The sequence below is a fragment of the Pyricularia oryzae genome, chromosome 4 (genome assembly GCF_000002495.2).
Source record: "Pyricularia oryzae 70-15 chromosome 4, whole genome shotgun sequence".
NCBI classification, from domain to species: Eukaryota; Fungi; Ascomycota; class Sordariomycetes; order Magnaporthales; family Pyriculariaceae; genus Pyricularia; species Pyricularia oryzae.
The window spans coordinates 4,986,662-5,007,575 of record NC_017851.1 but is presented as its reverse complement, the minus strand read 5'-3'; the positions used below and the strand labels follow the sequence as shown (position 1 = coordinate 5,007,575).

Genomic DNA, 20,914 nt, shown 5'->3' with positions numbered 1-20,914 from the left:
CAGGTTCTAGACTCGGGTTAATGGATAGCCCGGCGAAGAGGACACAGAGACCATAATTGATTACCCGACTTTTACATAAAAACAATGGAACACGATCAGTGATTCCCTCATCCCATTCGCTTCGGTACCCCAGGATGTTTAATCGGCTGCTTAGCATGCATTAGGCCTGGAGTCAGACGATCTAGAATCGAGTTCGAGATCCAAGCTCTTGGCACATCGAATGTAATAGTCTAGAACTTTTTATTTTTGCTTGGCTAGCCGCTTAGCACATGGAAAGATGTTTAAGCTACACTTCTTTGTTCCGAATCCCACATTTTCATTCTTCCCCACTATATGCATTGACTAAGCCCCACTCCTCTTTGTCTTGCAGTCTGGAATGTGTGCTTTTTTGTCTAGAGCGCCAAGTGAATATCTTTCCGGCGGCTCTTATGTCAGACCAATATTTAGTGACTTGACCAATAGGGACTTTTGCTCAAAGCAGTCATCCAATAGCCAGAGAATAACCAAAAGCCCGATTGCGGCACGGTCAAAGGCGGTCAATCAGCTAGATATTGTTGATACTATTATGCAAAATAATTCGAGCCATGAGTATGTATAGATATCAAACGTGTATATAAGGGACAGACCTTTCCACATCTCTCTCCAACATCAACCTTTGTCTGCAGGGCAGCCTCGACAATTCTTCCTACTCTTTACCCGAGCAAGAGCAGCGGCTACCACCGGTCAAACAAGCAAATCGGCTACAATACCTCCACCACAAACCACGCCACTTTTGATCAATCCGTCATTCATCATGAAGGCATCAAGCATCCTCGCCTTGATCTTCGTCGGCGTTGCGGTCGCGGCGCCCGGGACCCCGGTTCAGGGTGCCGTGCTTGAAGGCCGTCAAACCAAGCCCACCCCGCCAAAGAACACGCCGAAGCCGTCGTCGCCCCCGACGACTTGCACGCCCGGCAAGTACCGCTGCTCGGGGTCCGACATCCAAGTCTGCAACTCCAGCAAGCAGTGGGTGCTGAGCGCCAAGTGCAGCCCGAAGAAGTGCAGCGAGCAGAACGGTGGTGCTTACTGCATCTGAGTTTGGGGAGGCCTGCGGATATACGAGCGAGAAGGGAAGCGGCAATTTGTGGGAGGGAATGGTATCTATTATTCTGTCACATGAGTGGGTAATGGGCGTCTTCTGTCTTGATGGAATTAGCAAGCTTTGCTCATCCGGTTGAACTTCAAAGCCCCATGTTGACCACCTAGTTTGTATGGGTTGGCAGTGCATGTTTTAAATGAAATATGCCTAGCATGACATATCATCCAATCAGTTGCCTACATGTATCCACGTATCCTGCAGCGTCATTTGCAATATAATCCACGTTAATGGGGGGCCCCTATTTTGCTACTACTCTCACTACAACTGCCAAGAGACAATTCAGTATGCAATGCGACGATCTTACTACCCAGTTTGCCAAGCAGAAAGATATTAGATGGGTAGATATTCTTGTTTCATCAAATCTACCCCATATAACCTTCTTGACCGGATTGCTGAAAAACCGAGCAAACACCTGCAGGGTCCTGTGAGTGTTTGACTTGCAGTGCGAAGACGCTTGTTCCCCTCACTTTTAAATTGACGAATTGGCATCACCAGCTCAGAATGGCTCCTCAGCGATGCAGTCATAAAATAGTCGAGCTCCATCCGCAGCAAAGTCGTAACAGAAGGCATGAACGTGGCACATTCAAACTGTTGAAAGCACAGATTGCAGCATTTCTTGGAAGCTGCAGATAAACTTTCAGCGAGTCGATTCGCCCCTTGCAAAGAATCTCCTGCATGGACTGCAAACGTGACAATTGAAAAGAACCGACTGGCGTACTGCCTTGTTTTTTCAATCATTCCGTGACCTGCGCGCTTGGTTTAGGTTTAGATGGTGCAGGTGCTTACACAGGCCTTCCTGACATAGAAGCAAAGGTTAAATTAATTATGCATCGAGTTATTTTTGTGTGCAAAGACGGTGTATGACCTGGAACAGATTTTCCTTAACTGCTACTATATAGAATAGCAATTGACTCGGCAAGTACCTGGTTGGCAGCCGGATGTGACCGATGCCTTCATCCCTGACCGGCTAACAAGTCTAGACTCCCCATCAATGCGTCATAAACCACTAAACTAAATGTAATGTGGTTGTCTTATTTGGAACAGGTATGGCAGATTTTGATCTCGGCAATTTGCATGTTAAAGTCATTATAAATCTTGACACCGCGCAGAAAAGACAACATTCTCAACGATTGTCATAGAAATCTTACACAAGGTCGCCTGATTTCGTTCAAATATACACCTAAAATAGTCCCACAGCGCAATGCGCCCCTCATACTTTCTCTTCTCCCTCTTTGGAACCCTAGCCGCTGCCCATGCCAAAGGCGTAGGCAGCAACGCCGCCACCGACGCGAACAAGGGCGTCACCCCTGAATACGAGCTTCACTGCGGTCCGTTCACGGAAGGCTGCCGCAGCTTTTGCGGCTGCACAAAGGACGGGAAGCTGGTATGCCACCCGCAACTCGCGCCCGAAAGGTGTTCCAGATCTTGTCAGTGCCGTGCGTCGCTACCAACAGGGATAAAACCATAAGCCTGGTCAGGGAAATTATGCCGTTTTGTTTTAGGCCCGATTGGATAGTAAATACGCTTTTATGATTCACTCGAAAGACTTTCTGGCCTTTGTTAGGGGATAAAGTCATTTTCGTGGAAATGATACCTTTTGTGTTGAATTTGCGTATCAACAATAAATCCCCTACCACCTTTTACGTTTTGCCGGGGGTGCGAAATTAAAATCCTAACTTTGCTGGACTACATTTTATCTTTGCAATTTGAAGGTTTTACTATTTCGCCGTCGCGTTTGAATAATAATTACCAACCAGATACATTTAAAATAGTGCTTATGTTTCGCGAATCAAGAAAGACCACTATTGTAAACAAAGTTATCAACGTTTGGGTCCTTTATTTGCGTCGTGATTATATAATAATATGCATAAATCGATCTATCAGTGGATGAGGCATCCCGTTGGATCTTTTTTTCTAAATATATCCAAATTTGGTGCCAAGCAAAAAACCCGGATCCTATGCAATTAATCCATTTGATAATATAGGGACTTTCATAGGCTACCATTAAATGAAATATAAACGTTTATGTAAAAAGACTGAAAACTAATGTGGTGCAGGAGAGATCGGCAGTACGGTTGCGTGGCCAAATGCATATGTTTGTTACTGTACTTGTCCTTCACATATGTTTAATCCCGTTAGCCGGAAGAGGGACTTTCAATTAAACAGCTCCTGCCTTGCGTCACTTAGAGAAATGTACACCTACTTTCTATACACCCGCGTCTTGGGCAATGATATGCGGGTCTTGGCCTGGGTCTGACCCGGGGAACACTTCTGGCACCACCCTTCGGTACAGCTGCTCCTAGTAGGTAAGGAGTTTATATGAATGCCAAGTGCTAAAAATAGCAAGGAGCTTGCATGGCTGCATAGTAAATAGGCAAGAAGACGAGAAGGCCCCTGACATGCGTGGAGAAACTAGAAATCGAAATGTGGGTAGGGAATTACGAAAAGTGGAAGATGAATGAGATGCGCCGGAGGAAAGATGGATTATCATTGAGTTGGATCTTTAATATCATATAGAACAAAGTATTGCGTTACTCCCAGCTCCGAGTCGTGGCTTCTACGACTGATGAGACAGTGGTAGTATTAATTATTCCGCGTAGAGCCTATCAAGGATCGGCCATCCCGAAGTTATACGTAGTAAAATGTCAGTCAAATTCAATGTCCTTGGGTTAGATTCCGCATTAGTACTACAGCCCTGGACTGACTAGGACAAGGGGACAAACGGAACACTAGGGAAGGGAGGCTGTGCCTCGTAAAAGGCTTAGTACGGTCAAAGATATGCGCCGAGCCTAGCTTATGCTGTGGGCAAGGTACTTATTTTTACCTTTGAAATTACTTGCAGCTTTACTACAGGTGCGTAATTTATTGCTTGGCTTTTCCTTAATCCCCCTTATCCCGACCAGGGCCGGCATCCCTGCCTCATTAATAGACGATTAGAGTTTAGAACTCCTACCATGTATATAACCATTAAGCCTTTGCTCGGATATAAATTGCGACGCTCAACCCGTTACTTCTTTTCTGAATTGTACTTTACCGGCAGCTTTTTAACATTGGTTTCAAAGAACAATAAAAAAGCAAAGGCACCTTGACACCATTTTTAACGCTTACTTATCTACCATCTAAGCACTGCATTACATTAAATCATCGGCATTATGCATTTTACCAATAAAATTGGAGTCGCTGTCATCTTGGCTTTTGGCTGGGGCAGTGCCATCGTCAGCGGCCGACCATGCTTCGTCGCACTCAGCAAAGACGGAGAATTTGTGGAGAATTGGGGTGGTGTGCATGAGATCCAAGGCCCCGGAGAGGTTACCATGGAAGTTGCACACTACAAGTTCAAGATCAAGTTGGATGGAAACTGCTTCCCAACAGTGGTCAACCATATACCACATGGGCACGAGGTATCGGTTTACGGGAAAGCTTTTGGCGGAGCTCCGGCTGTTAATTACCTAATTAGCAAGGGCAACAAAGTTGACAGCTTGGGTGATTTCGACGCAACTAAAGGGGATGCTGCGGCTTGGGATTATATAAGCGCGCGTCCTGATTTGAAGAAAAAGAAGGTGGTCAGACCCTATAATTACTTCAACTAGTATCTCAGGTAGAAAACCTTAGAGGTAGATGGGTAGATACCAGGTTTTTCTTTTTTTCTTTTTTTGCTCGTTTGTTTATATAACTTTTCCAGCTGTCTCTTGAGACAAATATTCAAAATAGCGCAACTGCATTCTCAACCTGCAATTGCCTTTTTAGTATTGATAGCATCTTATAGTGACATATGAGATACTTGGTAGTATTTGTCATTGTATGAATTTAATGTAACCCATAGCTCACTGCACTCCACGGACTGAAAAGAGGCATAGCTTTAAAACCCAGAAGCTCGAAGGCTCCTGCGATTCGTAGGCTTTGCTCACCGGATGCAGGTCTCCGTGCTCACTCAATGGATTGAAAAAAAACAGCTCAGAGACACCGATTAAGGAATGGCGTGGTTGTTTATCCTGTTCACCTCGCTACTCGGGCCTTGGGTGAATTCCTACCTACCTTACTAAAAGCACCCATGACTATCGGTAGAAAATCAGCAGCTTGGTCCAACAATGCCACACCAAAGATCCAACGTAACCCTGCAGATCATTTAACTATCACACAAAGACGACGATTGCACGTGGCGCCACCAGTAGAAGAAAATCGCACATGTTGTGGATTATGATGACATGTTATTTTTTAACTTCTGAACTACGTTGAGCTTTGTCGATCGCAAGCAATTTCATCTGAATTTCCTCTTACCCCCCCTGTTAGCCAAACGACGGCCTTTCTTGTTCCAATCATCATCAGAGTTTGAAGTCCACTATATATCTAAATCTTAGCCATCAAGATACAGAAAAATACTAGATCTAGACTAGTCTGAGCAACGAGGGCATTGAATATTTCGCTCGATGAGGATTGCTGGCCAAAGTTTGAAGGCAAAAGCAGATTCAGCACACATTTAGGGCACGACAGTTCGGAAGCTTCTTGGCTTTGACGCGCATAAACGAACCCACACCGTTATGAATATATTACAAGAGTTATGTATTATTCACGAACTACTCCCAGCTAGTGAAAGGTTTTTGTCTTTGAGTCTTTATGCATATTTTCATCGCCTTCATTGTGATTTGGTAGTTTTGTTTCGCAACCAAAAGGTTCGAGTCACTATGTCAAGCTACGTTTGTTAGTCATGGAGCGTGCAGTTGGACGCATTTCGCCGACGTTGTGTACGCGGGTGATGTCCACGCTGGAATAAACAAAACTATCCATTCCGGGCCACCGATGCGCCGAATACCGGCGTCTTTGTGTCGTAGATGCAGGCGGCTTAACACAATGTTCCCTGCAGAGACCCGCGATACGAAACCTGCGGTGGGGGCGGGCGGGAATGCCCCCATACTGACACGGGTTAAATATTGAGCCGTGGTATAGATATGAAGCCGATGGCGGGGTATTGGGGCCGATGATATCAGTGGGCCACGAATACGTAGTAGTCGATAACCGGGCTTAGGTAACTCTGTGTGTCTTGGCATTTTCCTGGAGATATGGGATCTCTCATTTGAGACTTAAAAGTTAGACCATGGCGTCTTAATTTAACCGCCGGAGCACATGGATTTAACTTTACAAAAACCTGCCCCAAAATGATTTCCACATTGACATCCCCTAAAGAACCGGCCCACGGTGCCCCGCCCGCGGCAGGTGACGGCCTCGTGCAGCCCGATGAGCTCCGCGCAGCGTTTGCGATGGCCATGTCGCAAATGTACAAGAACGAGGTGCCTCTGTACGGCGACCTGATGCGGATCGTGCAAGGGGTCAACAAGAAAGTGCTGGAGCGTTCTTCAGACGAGCCCCCCAGCTCTGATGCCCTCGATCAACTTACCATGGAGCGCCACGGTGCAATCCGCCTGGGCAAAGCATCGGAGCTCGGGACGGTGCGGCGCATATTTGCTCTCCTGGGGATGCACCCCGTCGGATACTACGACCTCTCGGCAGCTGGTCTGCCCATGCACGCCACATGCTTCAGGCCGCCGGACTCGGGCTCTCTGAGACGCAACCCGTTCCGCGTCTTTACGACGCTGCTCCGCACAGACCTGATCCGCTCCGAGGAGGCGCGCCGACTCGCGCTGCAACTCTTGTCAAAGCGCAACCTGTTTAGCGAGGAGCTGATGCAATTGCTGGACCGGGCCGAGGCGCAAAACGGAATCCCGATCGACGAGGCCGACGTCTTCATCCGCGAGGCGATGCAAATCTTCCGGTGGGCGCCCGTGGCGGCGTCGACGCTTGCCGAGTACCGAACGCTGAGGGAGCAGCACCCGATCCTAGCCGACATTGCCTGCTTCCGGACGGCCCACATTAACCACCTGACCCCCCGCACGCTAGACATTGGCCTGACTCAGGCGGCCATGCTGGACGAGGGCATGGCCGTCAAGGATCGCATCGAGGGCCCGCCTCCCCGCAAATGCCAGATCCTGCTGCGTCAGACCAGCTTCCTCGCCCTCGAGGAGGCCATCCGCTTCAAGAGCGACGAGGCGACCGACCAAGATGCCGCCGCCACCAATCTGATCAGCGCCTCCCACAAGGCGCGATTCGGCGAGATCGAGGAGCGCGGTGCCGCCGTGACGCCTGCCGGTCGCCGGCTGTACGACGAGCTGCTCGAGGAGGCCTTTGCCAGCAGCGCGGGCAAGAGCATCCCCGAGATCGACGCGGCCATGGCAAAAGCCTTTGTCCGGTATCCCGACCAGTGGGACGAGCTCTGCGCGCGGGGTCTCGTGTACTACGAATACCGCCTGGGGTCCAAGCGGCCCGGCGCAGATGACCTTGTGCCGCTGGGTCACGTGCCCGAGGCCGATGTGGAGCGGCTGGTGGGCCAAGGCTTCCTCGAAAGGGTGCCGATTACGTACGAGGACTTTCTGCCCTTCTCCGCAGCGGGAATCTTCCAGTCCAACCTGCCGCAGGACGGCAAGAGTGAGCCGGTGGAGAAGGAGGTCATCAAGGCGTCGCCGGATCACATCGGCATGGAAAGGGCGTTGGGCTCTGCCACCATCAACCCGGACGGTCTGTATGAGGAGGTCCAAAGGAAAAGTCTGGCGTCCAGCTTGGCGGCGTTGCAGTCTATTGTGCAAGGGGCTGGCCCAAACTAGGCAACGGTCTCGGTCTCTGATTTATGGGCGACCCGATAGTTTTGTTTAGTACAGCCCGGCCAACTTGAATAATTTCCTATCTTAATCGGGTTTAATGCACAGAAAAGACCCTACTCACGCTATGCGCCCAAACTGCCAAACCATGACTTCCATCCAACCGGTCCCATTACTGTATATTGTTCGCTAATCAGTAAGCCACAAATTAAAATCACCTCACAAAGGCTGTTTGTAGTTTGAACAGTTTATGACTGACGTAACTTGTGCTGGCATTTGCGGAGTATTAGAGCTTACTGCAAATAATATCAAGCAAGACGTACATACAAGTATTTTATTGGTTAAAAATAAATTGTCGGTCTAAAAAAGATTATTTGTATTCTGTAAAGGTTAGATAATAAACTAAGTACCAGGATCAGGTTACTACGGGGAGGTACGAAAATCAATGCAGACGAACAATAAAAATATAAAAAGCTTGGCAAATGTTATAAATAAACACGCATCAGAAACTTATAGTAGTTGTTATATTTGAATGAATCGATCTGTTTTACTAAATTATTTTAGCAATTGTAACGGTCGAGTACGTGTGAGGATCAGGCCCCTAGACCTACCCTCAGAATCACGTGAGGATCAGGCCCCTAGACCTACCCTCAGAATCACGTGAGGATCAGGCCCCTAGACCTACCCTCAGAATCACGACTCGGCTCCACACCGAGCCAGGGATCGGACAAGGATCCACTACCTCCGGATTTAAGCGCGTCTCTTGAGCGCGTCGACGATTGTAATTTCTCTCTTCTCTTCAGTTTAGAATTTTCGTCGATAGCGCCTAATACACTGAGGTTCTCCAATGTATGCCTGGCCGTGACAGTACGTAGTAATTTCAGTCCAAATTTATATTTATTATTATACATCGTCTGTTATTATAAAGTATATGCTGCGCTTTTATATAAATATACCACCTCGTTTTCCCAAATCTTCCCATTTTTCTTTTCCTCATCGCTTTCCACATCACGCTATTAACACCTACATCTCTTAGACTTTAAGAACTTTTGTTACTTCCTTCGAACTTTACAAAATGCAAGTTTCCAAGATCGCTTTGGCTATTGCCTTTTATTCCCTTAGTGTCGCCGCCTTTCCAATCCGGGCCAATTGTGGACCTACCACAAGCCGTGAGCTTCAAAATGGAGTTACTAGTGGCACTGAAGTTGCGGTGAAACACGGTTTTAAACTTCAAGCCCGCGAGGATAAGCTTTTTAAATGCGGTAAATTGTTACGATCAAAATATCGGGTAACCTGTTCTTATGGTAAAGTACAGTGGGTTAAAGCAATTGAACGTCTAATTAGGTAATTGGGGATTTTTAATAACTGGGGTAAAATTATAATCGATTCCTAGGTAAATAATAAATTAATTGCTGCTAAACAATTTTAAATTAAATTTTATTTACATAATAATAAACGTGCCTTATATGATTAATATTCCAAATATAATTTTTCCTAATTTTACTAAATTAATAAAATTATTTTTTCTAATTTGTTATAATTTTAAAAAATTATTGAAATTATTATTTTGGCAATTACGTGGTATTATATAATTTTTTTTGGGCAAATATCGCGAAAAAAAATATAACCTTACCTGGCTTTCCTGGTACCGGCCCAATTTTTTAATTATAATATTAAATTTCCTTTTTTTGGCCAAATGTTTTTGGTTTTAAATAATTTATATTTCCCTACTTTTTATTTTTAATTTTGTTTTTTTTTGATTAATTTTTTTGCGCTATATTTAACCGCGTAATTAAATCGAAATTTAATTATTTATTAACGGAACGTCGTTTTTTTTTTTTTCCTTTTTGGCGTCCGCAATGGAAATACCTTTTTATTTTTCGTGCGAATTCCGTGGGGTGGTTTAATATTTGGTTTCGTTTTAGGATCTTTTTCGTTACGTGGAATATTTGCGTTTTAATTATTTTAATTGCGACGTTTTGGGTTTTTTTTCCGCGAAAATTCGGAATATTGGTTTTTAATATACCCAAATGGAATTTAAAATAAAAACCGCGGAAAAAACGCGTCGTTAAATTAATATAAAAATTAAACGGTTTCGAAAATAAAAACGAATATAATTCGAAAAAATAATACGAACCGTATTTCGCAATATTAATAATTTGGAAAAATTGGATTGCGTGGAACGTAAAAAATAAAATAAGAGAAACGGCGGTAATTAACCGAAATTTTTCCTAAAATATCCCTGGAATTATTTTTTCCGGATTCTAATTTTGTTTGGGATTTAATTTTTTTTATAAATCTTTTAAATTTTTTTTTATTGGATAAAATAAATGTTTTTGCGCAAAATTCCGTTGGTAAATCGTTTTTTGGTATTTCCTATTTTTTATTTATATTAATAATTTTTTTATAAATTCGCCTGGTAATACGGTTTCGAATTCTGGTCGATTTTTAATTTTTAAAAATAGTAAATATGTCACGGGCAGGCAGGGCGGACAGGTAGGTGCGGGCGATCAGGTAACAGGACAGAGTATATTGGCTATCTAGTCTTCCAGGTACAGGGTAGCAGGTGGTTGTTGACGAAGACGTAGCTCGAGGAGCTACATATCGGAGACTGCAGAGATTTCGCGTAGATATACGCGCGCGAGGCGCTCGGCCCTCGCGCCTTCACGTGACAGGGGTCATGACTAAGCGACAGCCCAGTGGCTGTCCTTCAGGTCTGTGACAATTGGGTTGTTTTTTTTTTAACCAATTTGTTTTTAATTTTTTTTTTAAATTCCGTACAAAAACGTATTATTAGGGCCTTTTTACCCCATAATAATTTGGCGGTAATTTGTCGAAATTTACTGGTATATTTAAATGCCGATTTGGTTTGGGTAAAACGCATTAATTTACGTTTAACCGTACGTTTTTCGTTTAAATTACCAAATATTTCCCTAAAATATTTTTCGAAATTGTTATAATTGTCGAAAATACGGTTAATTTTAATTTTATGGTTTTTTTTTATTATAATTTAAATAATTTCGCAAAATTGGTTCGAATTAGGCGAACGCGTCGTTTTTTAAAAACGAAATTGCGTAAATAACTTTATTTATATTATTATCGAAATTATTTTCGTTAAAATAAAAATATGCCCGGGTTTCCGTAAAAAATCCCTGCAAAATACCTATAATATTATTATATAATAATAATAAAAAATATTCAATATAATTTCTATTAATTCGATTAATTTATTCGGTTATTTGTTTTTAAAATTGTCGATTTTCGGTTTAAAACGTCGCAATTATTTAACGCAAAACGTTAATATTGGCCGGAATATTGGTAATAAAGGGGATTTAAAAGGTAATTTTATTGGAAAATATTATTTCGGCGGTATTGTTTGGTATATTTTAAAACAAAATACTGAACAGAAATAATTAAAATATTACGATTAAAATATCGGGTAACCTATTCTTATAATAAAATATAATGGGTTAAAGCAATTAAACGTTTAATTGGGTAATTGGGGATTTTTAATAATTGGGGTGAAATTATAATCGATTTTTGGGTAAGTAATAAATTAATTGCTGCTAAACAATCCTAAACTAAATTTTATTCATATAATAATAAACGTGTTTTATATAATTAATGTTCCAAATGTAATTTTTCCTAATTTTACTAAATTAGTGAAATTATTTTTTTTAATTTGTTATAATTTCAAAAAATTATTGAAATTATTGTTTTGGCAATTACGTGGTATTACGTAATTCCTTCCTTTAAGTAATCCCCTTTCTGCCGGTCGGTGATTTTTTTTGGGCAGGTGTCGCGAAGAGGGGTGTGACCCCACCTGGCCTTCCTGGTACCGGCCCAACTCTCTGGTCGTAACATAAATGCGACTCGTTTACCACCGACAGCGCCGACGAGTATTTCCGCCACCATGGTAGCTGCAGTGGCTAGTCATAATGACTTTAGGTGCGTTATTGTTGAATTTAACACTATTTGCCCAATTTAAAAACTTTCTGAACTTGTTCTAACTATAATTAATAATTCCGTAACTTCGGTAGACAGATTAGCGGAACGCATCATTCAAGCTTCAATTGCTCTCCCCGGAGTACACGGGTAACGATTTCAAGTTTGAGCAGTATAAGTGTTGGAGGAATATAAGTTGGTGGTATCTCGTATTGCAATAATTCGAATATAGCCAATAAAAAAACTGTTCTGTGATAAAAACTATTATCCTTTCACTTGGTTAAGCGGACATTTAGTACATTCAGAATGCACCAGCACTATTAACTGTTTAATTTACAGGTTCTAGATGTTAAAATATTAGGCCGACGCAAGACTTGCCGCTTTTTTACCCTTTTTTAACAAAGGGATAAAGCGAGATCTTCCATTCCAGTGTCCACCCACCGTTAAAATCCGACGTCTTACCATTAACCTTTTGGTAAATTGGCCGGAGAAATGTACAACTAATCAAGTATATGGAGCGCCCGGTAAGACTACTGTTTGTTGTTGACTGCGCGTGCTTTTTATCTTGGGGGCTTGCTTAGGGCGTCCCCGCCAACTTTGAATAATTTCTAGTTTTGTCACGTCCCGTGCTTTGAAGACATGTGACGATTTATGTCGAAAAAAACAAAACTAGATGGTATTTTTCTGATGATGCAAACCCGAAGAACTGCACAAAAAGACCCAATAACACCATATGCTCGAAACCAAGAACCATGATTCCCATGTAGCCATCCCAACTCCTTTACCTCCACAATCAATCAATAACCACACACCAAGATATCCCCAGAGCGCTTCTTTCAGACGCGACCTTTTCCTGCAGGCTTGACGGGGCCGCTTCGAACCGGCGGAATCTTGTTGGCAGCAGCAGCAGCGGGCTTCTGAGCCAGGGCAGCAGCAGCAGCGGGCTTCTGAGCCAGGGCAGCAGCAGCAGCGGGCTTCTGAGCCAGGGCAGCAGCAGCAGCGGGCTTCTGAGCCAGGGCAGCAGCAGCAGCGGGCTTCTGAGCCGGGGCAGCATTTTGACCATTCTTGGCAGCAGCAGCAGCAGCAGCGCTAGGATTGCCGCTGGAACCCGACGCCAGGGCCGGATTATTACACGCGCTTCCAAGACTCCGCTTGCACCCGCTGGCGCCCGGTCGCGGGATGCCGGCCTTGTCGTTCTCCGCATTCTCGAGGTTCCCCTCGGCCTTCCTCCGGACATCTCCTCCCTCCTTCCAGACTTGAAATCCTTTCACCGGATTCAAATTTGTCGCGGTTTGGCCTTTCGTCGCCACTTTCCGGCCGGCCTGTTTGTCCTTGAGGCCGGCAAGCTGGGTTTCGCGGGAGCCGATCTCTTCCCCGATGGCTTGGGTCTTTTCGCCTGCTTCCACGGCTGCCTGGCCGTTTGCTACCCCCTGTCATGGCGAATTTATGGTTAGTGAACGCTGGGGACGAACACAAGATGCATGTGTCGTGGTGGATTGTATGACAGAAATTTGAGCAAAGCAGGGCATGGGGGAGCTTACCGAGGCCAGGCCTTGGCCGGTCAATCCGTAAAGTGCACCGCCGGTTGCAGTGACCCCCGTTGCGACCTTGAGGGGCGTACTGTCCGTCGCGGCGTCGGTGATGGCGTTGACGGCATTTCCTGTGCCGGTGCCGCTGGGGATAGGCGCGGATACAGCAGCCTGGATCAGCGCTGAAAGTGCGAAGACGGAGCTGAAGCGCATGGTGAAGACTGGTGAGGGGGATTGAGGGTTTGGTCTCTGGGAGATCGAGGGAGAAAGGAGACAGGGCGAGTGGATAGGTAAAGAACAAAAGGCGAAACGTATGTAGGAAAATGCTTAATTGAACAGAAATGAACAAAGGAAAAATAGGAAAGAAGCGAACAAAGGAAAAAAAGTAAGGAAAAGTGAAGTGTTGCTGATGATGTTGTTGATGATGCTGGATGCCGAGGAAGAGAAAACGGACAACAGAACGAACCCAATGTCCCCTTATATCTTGAAAAAAAACAACTCCCATCTTACTGCGGATAGGCAGTCAAGGCGGCTTTGGAAGGCCCGTATTTTCCTCCTGTTTACTCCACGATACCGGGTAGTTGATTACTGTTAGGGGTATTAGCCTCTCCTTCATGGATCATCGTGACAGGGTCGAGATCCTCTACACTGTATTTTGTGGCTCAGTACCTGTCGCATGTAATTAGCAGCTTGCATGGAAGGTGTGGTTGCCTGGCATGGTTTATGTCTAGTTCGAGTTCTAGTCTAGAACGAGCACCCATGAAAGATATCTGCGGGCGCAGTCCGGAGGATGTACCTAGGCGACAGGCCAACTGGTGGCCATGCGGGCTGGGCGGGTTCTCGCGGATTTGTGGGCAGCCACTCGTCCCTTGCACGGAAAATCAACCAGGATTCCTCAGGGAACAGCAGGGGAAGAAGACCAAATATCCTCCGTCTTTCTAAAATAGCGCTTCTTTTGTTGACGGTTCCAGCGGTTGTCGACTGTGGATGTGCATCCAGCGGTAGTGGGCCTGCAAGGTACTGAGATTCTATTATGGGCAGATCCTGCGGGAACTGGGTACCGTATCGAATTGGACTCGGAATGTAATCATAACGAGGATGCAGGAGACAAAACTAGATCGGTACACACACTTTCCCAAGAACAACGAAGGTCCTCCCTCGCTTCATGGCCCCATCGACTGTTGAAACAAGCGCTGCTCTGTCGCTAACCTGACTGCACCACTGTGCAACAAACGCAGACACTCGGCTAGCATTGCCGACACTTTTTCTGTGATTGGGTACGTTGTAGATTGCGTCGGTCACTTGCCTCTTTCAAATACCTGCTCCATTTTGCATAATGCTTGGTTACTGTGTAATAATTGGATTAGTGGCTTGCAGCGGTGATTTTCCTTTGCCGAATCTGCCGGAGCAAGCCATCTGACTGGTTGGGCAAAAAATCTGTGGGGATAAATTGTCGAGGGTTAAATCCTGGCGCTTCACCCTGCCGATCGAGATTCAGGCAGAATTTTCAGAATTTGAACGCCCAGCGGCGAGTTCGGGCCATGAGAGAAATAAACACTGGCCCCAAAACCATACAGTGATGAGCGAAGATTCTATCCTTGCAGGCCTTGCGTTGATATATGCCCATATAGACAAGATATGTACGAGTCAAGAGGCACAAATAAGCCTCAAACGAGTCAGTCAACTGCAGTCAGTACGTAAGCTTAAATGGACGAGGCTCTGGGACTCGGACTCCCTCTCGCACGTAACTCCAAGTCGCATGAGCTTGAAGGATGCATGGCCAAGCAGTGCGTGGCCCGAATTCTAGTACTGTACCGATTGTCTGAGGCTCCACCAAGCCCGCCGCCGTCCGCTCCCCCCCACCACACCCTCTCGAGCTTGCAATCCTTGCAAATTGATGCCAAGCAGGCTGGCTGTTGGAGGAACAGCTCCGCCATCATTGCTGAGGGTCGAAGAAGTGCAGATCGGAGGAGTATAATTACTACGTACACACTAACCCTTGAATGAATATGGACGGGGCAAAACATGGGGGGGGGGGGGGTATTTTGACTTACCCTGCACTTAGACTTTATCGATGAGGCCCATAGTGTACTTCCCTTGTTTTTTGCTCCATTCATTTCTTGAGTACACACTTACAATTCGCCCAAATTCTTGCCCGGAGTGCTCCATTTATATTCATTCAATGGTTGGTATGTACCTAGCTAGGTACTTCCCTACCTAGATTTCCTTATCGACCGGGTACGTATCGTGGAGCACGGCCTCGACGCACAAGGCCTGCAGCCTAGATACCATGCCTATTTAGGTGGTTTGGGTGGGTACCTCCCAAGCCTATTTAGGTGGTAATTACCTTTGCTACCAAGCCTATTTGGGCGGATACCTACCAAGCCATGATCAGTTGTCCAAATGAGCTTTTTGGAATGTTCTCCCCATTGAAAGAATATGACTTTGAGTCGCTCATTTTCCGTGCGACTTAGCATAGTGTCACGCCTATCCACCCCCGTGGTTTTGTCGCCGGATTGGCCAAGTACGAATGCATGTAAGCTTCGTGGCGCGTTGGTTCATCAGAAGACTGCCACATGATTTACTTCAATGCTACGACGGAAGAAAAAACAAAACTGTTGCACAAGCACTACATGAGCCACGTAGGAATCAGCCACCTATAAAAAAACAGATGTAGACTTGAGGAAGGGACTCGCTGTCAGTCAATTGGCAGATATCGGCCTGGACGAAATGTGCCGGCCGCCCTTCCTGCACACCCTCGTAATTCTCATTGCAAATCGCCTCCACCTAGGAAAGCTCTTTGTTGCACCAAAGAAAAAGCATGCAACAATATCACCAATAGCTGTCGGGTAAGCCCTTCTTTAACATGAGAGTTGGGTGGCACGAAAAGAGGGGAAGTAGCGCAGCTCTGCAATAAGTTTGTTATGGTTTGTAGCTGCCATGAAAGGAGTAATACACCAGTCCGGCTACCTTCTTGGCCCAAAACACAGGCGCGACCCTTTTTTCTCCATGGCCACCCTTCAAGAGTCTCCAATCTTACACTGTTGCGAGTCGCATGGAGAACTCCTCGACACTATCTTCCCATCAACCTACCTAGATTTTCGAATCTTCTCTCACTAACAGCCGCTGATCCTTATTACCTTGGACCGTTGGTATCCGCCTACTCTGTTTTTGGCTTTAGCGTTTCTTTGGCTACTTACTTCCCACCACGAGCGCGTTCTGGCATCGCTTCCCACAGAAAAGATCCAATAGTCATTCTCAAAGAAGCTTTGGGCACAGCTGAACCGCCGCCATGAACAGAAACGCGGAGGACAGGCTCTACTCGTGAGGCTTGATTTGCTCCTGGCTCCCCGCATGGAATGAATAAAAGCTGATACCACTTCTTTATGGTAGGGGTACGCTTCGTCCGGTGGACGATGGCGTGAAAGATCTCGAGAACAAGATCTCTGTCAAGATCAAGGCTGCCAAGACCCCCGAAAAGAAGCAGGCTGTGATGCCGCCCCGGCCGGCTTACGGCTCAAAGGGCATCCCCGTTACGCTGTGGACCAACTACGTGGAGATGACGTTTGGCAAAGGAAAGGATCTCGTTCTGTACAAGTACAGCATCGCCATCTCGCCTTTGGAGTCGGGCAGAAAGCAACAGCGCATCATACAACTCTTTTTGGAAAAGTGGAAGCAAGACTTGGCCACCTTTGGTCAGATTTACTCCGACTTCAAGTCTTTTCTCATTTCAACCACCAAGCTTGACATCGATGAGCTCGACGTCATCAAAAACAGTTCGCTAGACTTCATCAAAGACGGACACACGGAGGCCCCCAAGAATCCAAATACATACAGGGCCACGGTAGAGGCTCAGGGCGAGTTGAGCGTGCAGGGCTTTCTCAAGTACTTGTCGGAGGAGAAGGCTATACCCACATTCGCCAACAAGTTGGACATGATCCAGGCTCTCAACATCTTCCTCAACCACTACAACAAGACCAACAAGTCTGTCGTGGCCGTCGGTGCCAATAGGACATTTAATCTGAACCCCCAACGCCCACCGCCGGGCGGCCAGCAGCAGAACAGGGACAGAGGTGCTAGGGCGTCAGCTGATGTGATGGACCTTGGTGGAGGTCTCGAGGCGTTTCGCGGCTTCTTCAGCAGCATCCGTCCGGCGACAGGTCGACTCCTCATCAACATCAACGTCACCAGTGCTGCTTTCTACAAGCAAGGCACGCTCGCCAACCTGATCAATTCTTTCGGCAAGCATTCCTTGTTCAGTCTGGACAAGTTCCTCAAGCGTCTCCGGGTGGAACCCACTCACCTGGAATCCAAGGCAAGTCGGCAGGGCGCAGGCAGCAGCAAGTCTTCTCGAAAGCGGTACAGAACAATTTTTGGATTGGCGCGTGAGGGTGACGGTGCTTCCATGCCGCCCAACGAGCGACCCAAGATTTCCAAGTTTGGTGCTGGTCCAGCTCATGTTCAGTTTTGGCTGGCCAGGGAAGGTCAGAAGGGACGCTACATTACCGTCAGCCAGTATTTCCAACAAGGTGAGCCCGTCTGTTTGTAAATCTCCACCTTTGACCTTTGCTAACCGGTAGCCCATTTGCTCTATCTAGCCTACGGTATTACCCTCGATTCAAGCTTCCCAGTGATTAACGTCGGCAATCGAGACAAACCAACCTACATGCCTGTCGACATCTGCGAGGTTTATCCGGGACAAGTCGCACGAGAGAAGCTCACGCCGGCCCAGATGGAGGAGATGGTGGAGTTTGCTGCTCAGCGTCCCTGGTTCAACGCGGAGCAGATTACAAGATCAGGTCTGCTCTTGACTGGAGCCTCTAACTCTGTCAATAACTGCTTGGTGAGTAGATGTAGTTCTCTGGAGAAGAAGGCTTGATCGAACCCTTGCTCACACATTCACATTTCTCTTCAGACGGAAAACAACATCACTGTGGGCAAAGAGCTCATCACTGTCCCAGGACGCGTCCTGCCCCAGCCCAAGCCTCAATACCGCTTCGGATCGGAGGTGAGCATGGGTGCAGGAGGATGGAACATGAGGAACTGCAAGTTCAACGAGGTCGTGGGAGGCGGGACTTCTCGACCATGGGGCTGCCTGACTTTGGATGGACGATATCCGGCAAATTCTCAGCACCTGGTAGCACAGCTCGAGGCATTTCGCCTGCATCTCAGCAAAGCCGGAATAAACCTCGACCAATGCAAGATTCGAAGCTGCACCGTGGGCAGGAGCACCACGCAGGACTTTAGCGTTCTGGACGAAACGCTTGGTATGCTCAAGCCGACCAAGACCAAGGATGGAATTCGGCGCCCATTCGACTTTGTGCTAATTATCCTCCCCGACAAGGATGTCTCCCGGTACAACATGATCAAATATCTGGGGGACGTTTGCTATGGCGTGCCGACGGTGTGCGTAGCAAGTCGAACGTTTTTCCCAGCCAGAGGAGCGGATCAGATGTTTGGCAACCTGGGCCTCAAAATCAACCTGAAGCTTGGCGGAGTCAATCACAAGATTGAGGATTCTCTCCTCGGCATCGTGGCACAAGGCAAGACCATGATTGTCGGCATCGACGTCACTCACCCGCCCGCCGGTGCCACGGCAACCCCGAGCATTGCGGCCATGGTTGCAAGCATTGACAGCAATCTCGCCCAGTGGCCGGGCGAGATTGGCATTCAGTCGCAGGCTAGGAAGGAACAAGTCGACGCTCTGACAAGCATGCTGCAGAGCAGACTCAGAATCTGGAAAGCCAAGAACAAGGACGCTCTGCCCGAAAACATCCTCGTGTACCGCGACGGCGTCTCTAAGGGTCAGTACGCCATGGTCCAGGGGATGGAGATTCCGCTGCTCGAAAAGGCCTGCGAGCTCGAGTACAGGGGCCGCAAGATGCCCAACATGACGGTCGTGGTGGTCGGCAAGCGACATCACACGCGCTTCTATCCAACCTCGACGGGCCGTACCAACATGGTCAAAAACAACGTCGCTCCTGGAACCGTCGTCGACCGCGGCATCACCGAGGCGCACACGTGGGACTTTTTCCTGCAGTCGCACGAGGCCCTCAAGGGCACCGGCCGGCCCGCACACTACATCGTCGTCATGGACCAGATCTTTCGCCCGGGTTTCGAGCGCGGCGAGCAGCTTCCGATCCGCAGCGGGCCCCCGCAGGGCGGCAGAGGTGGTGGCCTCAAGCTACCCCTTGGCGCCAACAGGGGTGGTGGCAACAACAAGAGCGGTGGCGGTGGCAGGGGTGGTGGAGCCAGCACTGGTGGTGCGCAGCTCAACGAGGTAGACACGCTCGAGATGTTGACGTACTCGCTGTGTAACGTGTTTGGACGCGCGACGCGGTCCGTCAGCTACGCGACGCCTGCCTACTTTGCCGACATTCTGTGCGAGCGCGGCCGATGCTGGCTGGCGGCGTTCCTGGAAGTCCGCCGGCCCATGGACGATGCAGAGACGGCATCTGTGCTGAGCGCGGGTGAGATTCGCAAGATTGCGAACCCGCAGGCCAAAAAGGACGCCGAAAAGAAGCTGGCCGACGTGCAGCAACAGGGGAGGAAGGCCGCCATGGATGCTTGTCGGGTGCATCCTGCACTAGCAGATACTGTGTTTTACCTGTGAGGTAGGTGTCTTGGTCCCTCTGGGGGTTGCATTTCAGTTTCTGTATGGTGTTTGACAGTCATTGACTGAGTCTCTGATGGTATATGTACTCTTGTGATTGTGGAATCGGCTGTTGTTGTTTTTTTTTGGTGTTCTTCATTCATTTCCTTTGTGTAAAACGTTACCTACACAAGTTCTGCGTGAAGCATTGTTCCAGACCGATGTTGTTATTGGGGGCAATCAGAAACGCTTGCCCGTCCTGGTGATGGATTGTTAATCAAGGTGTAAGAGACAAACAGCGATTAGACAGGAACACTGAGATATTTTCCTCGCATTGACGTGCCCAGGTGGTTTCGTTGGCGCATTTGCCGATCTTGAATGCCATGAAATTGTCGATCCGTCGCAGAGCTACCACGGATGCAGGCAAAAAAAGAAAACCGCCCCTTGTCACCGCATATGTGAGCGTGGGCCATTATTAACTTGATTGTTCGCGGGAATCGCCAAGTACCTAGGTAGGTAATTTTCTTTGGTTCAAAACTATTACCAGAGTTGGCAAAAGCCCAGCAAGTCCACACCAGCGGACAATATACCGGGGGAAGGATTTTTTACCCCTACCACTATAGTAGGTATCTACATGGGTTTATTTCTCGGCATAATGAGGCCTCTTGAATCGTAAAAACGGGGACCCTTGGGCTGCATAACAGCAGTCGTCTGCTGTCTAAACTAACGTTGCTGGTATATCCCTGGTCCACCTTCGCCTCTTGTTCGAGGTGTATCTCGCTTGTACAAAATCACTCTTGCCAAGATTTTCAGGGACCTTTGCATTGCTTACGATTCATGTTTGCCGGAATCTTGTGAAATAAAATAAAATAAATTTAAATAAACACGATGCATGCCTCTGCGGAATATGACTATGGACAAGCACACTGGACAACTATACCGTCATTAGAGCATTTTTGAGGATTAGGAATAATGTGCTGTTGGCACTGCCTTTGGCTGCTCCAAGCTGCACAGATAATAGGAAGCCAAGTGTCTCGAACGTCCAAACTGGGTCCTTGCTGGG

The 20,914-nt window shown here is 47.1% G+C and overlaps 7 protein-coding genes across 7 annotated transcripts; 6 read left to right on the top strand and 1 right to left on the bottom strand.

Moving 5' to 3' along the window:
• Positions 1-793: 793 nt before the first annotated feature.
• On the top strand, positions 794-1,162 carry MGG_09998 (uncharacterized protein; the record flags this gene model as incomplete). The annotated part of the gene is made up of 1 exon (XM_003717462.1): positions 794-1,162. The coding sequence occupies one exon, from the start codon at positions 794-796 to the stop codon at positions 1,073-1,075; it is 282 nt and encodes a 93-aa protein (XP_003717510.1). The 3' UTR covers positions 1,076-1,162.
• A 1,177-nt stretch (positions 1,163-2,339) lies between these two features.
• On the top strand, positions 2,340-2,709 carry MGG_17250 (uncharacterized protein; the record flags this gene model as incomplete). The annotated part of the gene is made up of 2 exons (XM_003717461.1): positions 2,340-2,522; positions 2,641-2,709. The coding sequence occupies 2 exons, from the start codon at positions 2,340-2,342 to the stop codon at positions 2,707-2,709; spliced, it is 252 nt and encodes an 83-aa protein (XP_003717509.1).
• A 1,581-nt stretch (positions 2,710-4,290) lies between these two features.
• MGG_17249 (uncharacterized protein) lies at positions 4,291-4,728 on the top strand (the record flags this gene model as incomplete). The annotated part of the gene is made up of 1 exon (XM_003717460.1): positions 4,291-4,728. One exon carries the CDS (start codon positions 4,291-4,293, stop codon positions 4,726-4,728), a length of 438 nt encoding a protein of 145 aa, XP_003717508.1.
• Positions 4,729-6,188: 1,460 nt separating this feature from the next.
• Positions 6,189-8,040, top strand: MGG_10000 (uncharacterized protein). The gene has a single exon (XM_003717459.1). It carries the CDS (start codon positions 6,292-6,294, stop codon positions 7,789-7,791), a length of 1,500 nt encoding a protein of 499 aa, XP_003717507.1. The 5' UTR covers positions 6,189-6,291; the 3' UTR covers positions 7,792-8,040.
• Positions 8,041-8,794: 754 nt separating this feature from the next.
• MGG_17248 (uncharacterized protein) lies at positions 8,795-9,182 on the top strand (the record flags this gene model as incomplete). Its single annotated transcript, XM_003717458.1, has 2 exons — positions 8,795-9,099; positions 9,179-9,182. The coding sequence occupies exons 1-2, from the start codon at positions 8,861-8,863 to the stop codon at positions 9,180-9,182; spliced, it is 243 nt and encodes an 80-aa protein (XP_003717506.1). The 5' UTR covers positions 8,795-8,860.
• A 2,832-nt stretch (positions 9,183-12,014) lies between these two features.
• MGG_10001 (uncharacterized protein) lies at positions 12,015-13,757 on the bottom strand. Its single transcript, XM_003717457.1, has 2 exons — positions 13,272-13,757; positions 12,015-13,160 (listed from the first exon to the last, which is right to left on the bottom strand). The coding sequence occupies exons 1-2, from the start codon at positions 13,470-13,472 to the stop codon at positions 12,567-12,569; spliced, it is 795 nt and encodes a 264-aa protein (XP_003717505.1). The 5' UTR covers positions 13,473-13,757; the 3' UTR covers positions 12,015-12,566.
• Positions 13,758-15,920: 2,163 nt separating this feature from the next.
• MGG_13617 (uncharacterized protein) lies at positions 15,921-20,185 on the top strand. Its single transcript, XM_003717456.1, has 4 exons — positions 15,921-16,583; positions 16,653-17,788; positions 17,858-18,102; positions 18,175-20,185. Exons 1-4 carry the CDS (start codon positions 16,552-16,554, stop codon positions 19,870-19,872), a joined length of 3,111 nt encoding a protein of 1,036 aa, XP_003717504.1. The 5' UTR covers positions 15,921-16,551; the 3' UTR covers positions 19,873-20,185.
• Positions 20,186-20,914: the final 729 nt, after the last annotated feature.

What these genes read in the sequence shown, in the direction of transcription:
- MGG_10000 (XM_003717459.1), top strand. Translation starts at nt 6,292, where the DNA reads ATGATTTCCACATTGACATCCCCTAAAGAACCGGCCCACGGTGCCCCG.
- MGG_10001 (XM_003717457.1), bottom strand. Translation starts at nt 13,472, where the DNA reads ATGCGCTTCAGCTCCGTCTTCGCACTTTCAGCGCTGATCCAGGCTGCT. An exon ending in CCGGCCAAGGCCTGGCCTCG is followed by an intron (nt 13,161 to 13,271) that starts GTAAGCTCCCCC and finishes TCGCCATGACAG; the next exon opens with GGGGTAGCAAACGGCCAGGC.
- MGG_13617 (XM_003717456.1), top strand. Translation starts at nt 16,552, where the DNA reads ATGAACAGAAACGCGGAGGACAGGCTCTACTC. An exon ending in GCGGAGGACAGGCTCTACTC is followed by an intron (nt 16,584 to 16,652) that starts GTGAGGCTTGAT and finishes TCTTTATGGTAG; the next exon opens with GGGTACGCTTCGTCCGGTGG. An exon ending in CAGCCAGTATTTCCAACAAG is followed by an intron (nt 17,789 to 17,857) that starts GTGAGCCCGTCT and finishes TGCTCTATCTAG; the next exon opens with CCTACGGTATTACCCTCGAT.